This window comes from Varroa jacobsoni, unplaced genomic scaffold (assembly GCF_002532875.2).
Source record: "Varroa jacobsoni isolate VJ856 unplaced genomic scaffold, vjacob_1.0 scaffold_1449, whole genome shotgun sequence".
NCBI lineage: Eukaryota > Metazoa > Arthropoda > Arachnida > Mesostigmata > Varroidae > Varroa > Varroa jacobsoni.
The window spans coordinates 126,126-127,939 of NW_019214351.1; the positions used below are offsets into that span (position 1 = coordinate 126,126).

The 1,814-nt window shown below is 37.5% G+C and overlaps 1 protein-coding gene across 6 annotated transcripts in view; it reads left to right on the forward strand.

Moving 5' to 3' along the window:
• LOC111270142 (Na(+)/citrate cotransporter) overlaps nucleotides 1-1,814 on the forward strand; it is a 34,088-nt gene that overhangs the window by 17,892 nt on the left and 14,382 nt on the right. For 5 of the 6 annotated variants that reach the window (XR_015314873.1, XM_022850206.2, XM_022850203.2 and 2 more), the window contains 3 exons: nucleotides 220-362; nucleotides 1,199-1,310; nucleotides 1,572-1,697. Coding sequence is in view for 5 of the 6 variants with exons in the window: in XM_022850206.2 (XP_022705941.1) it covers nucleotides 220-362; nucleotides 1,199-1,310; nucleotides 1,572-1,697 (381 nt within the window). In the remaining variant the exon portion in view is untranslated. The remainder of the gene's footprint in view (nucleotides 1-219; nucleotides 363-1,198; nucleotides 1,311-1,571; nucleotides 1,698-1,814) is intronic. The other variant, XM_022850199.2, reaches the window with a different exon arrangement.

The window sequence follows — 1,814 nt, forward strand, 5'->3', positions numbered from 1 at the left end:
ATTTCAGCAAACTGTTCTTGAAAGTATGCTAGAGAGACAATAAATAGTGAAATTCTAGTTAATTAATTACAGTTGTGATGTTTCGCTGTGATGATAAATAATCCCGTGACCAAGTTGGTGTACATACGAAGTCTGAAGGACTCATCTAATTAAGATTTATGATTTATGATCGTTCATGTTCAAAGGCAGAATTTTTTTTTCTTTGTATTGCCTTTTCAGGTTGATGCTGGGTTTTATGACAACGGCGGCCTTTATATCAATGTGGATTTCAAATATGGCAACTGTACTAATGCTTCTCCCTATTGTAGATTCTGTCGTCGAAGAAGTTGGCAGAAACAGGGATAGCAGTGAAGCTCAACTCAGTAATAAAACATTATTATATACAACCACCATCGCCATAAACATAATCATCATAATATTATTATTATTACGAGTTTAAAAATGACACACGTATTGCTTATTTATCATTATTATTATTGTTATTATCATCACGTATATAATAATAATATCATTTCATAATCATATTTTCGTTCTAACAGCTTCTCATTGTTTGGCAGGAAGTGGGGTTTACTAATTAGCGAATATCTTTTTTCTTTGTTAATACTTTACCCTATCCGATGATTCGTTATGCTGCTATAGATGCCCGAACAAAAGGGCGCAGAGGGTCAACTCTCTGTATGCTACATGCATCGTCAGTGGATTGCAATCGAGTCGGTTATGGGTAGAAACTGTGGAGGAGACTAGGACAGAATACGACACGATTTGGCAGTTTCGTTCCATTCATTTGTATGCGTGCATTTTACCAGTTTGCCTTATGAGGGCGGTCAGTTCTTGAATTACCCGTATGACCATGGATCAGGAGCAGGAGCATCTGCTATAAAATTTCTTAAGCGGCGCCTTATTTCTAAGGGGACGGCGCATTGTACAAAGCTGAGTTTGCTGACAACTCAGTTTTCAATTACGTTTCGTTTCACATAGTCGAGTCGACCCAATATAGGTATCCACTGAAGTACAGGGTAGTCAAGATACAGGCAAAAAAGAACACAGTAGATATTCAGCTACTTTTCTTGTCGATTAGGACAGGGCTGAGAAAGGCCCACGATTCGTGTATCTGTAAGACGTAACATACGCTGTCAACAGGAAGGACAACGTCGTGCTCATACTATCTAAAAAAAACTAATTATCGTAATTAATTTAGAACATCCCGTCGCAGATAGATCATTATCATCATCATCATCATCTTCGCTTTCCATTAACCGCGGCGGAAGTTCTTCTACCTTTAGAGTCGACGAAAACGCTGACAGAAATTGGTGAGCAAAATAACCGTTCTGCTCACTGGTAACACTGTTTTTTTTTACCTATAACGGTTTTCTGCAATACACATTTAGCGTGTAGCTATAATAATCAATTTAGGCGTTAAATTGAATCATGGTCAAGCCGTGATCATAATTAGCTGCGAAGCTTTGTAGAAATCGAGATATTTGGCGAATGTCCTAAAAGTGATAAACCCATTGCGCTGTCAAGTATTGACTATATATATATATATATATATATATATATATTGTATTTAGGGAAAACGATCGTCGAGAGCTACAGCGCGGGATGTTGCTTGCAGTTGCCTACGCAGCGAATTTAGGTGGTACAGGATCGCTGCTTGGAACCGCACCAAATCTTATCCTTTACGGAATCATGGAAGAGTAAGTATTCACATATCATTTCCGTCAATTTTCTCATAAATAATAGTATTATGTTTGTCCGACTGTTGTCTAGAACCTCTAGCTCACTTTTCTCTTGTTCTATAACTCTGAATATTT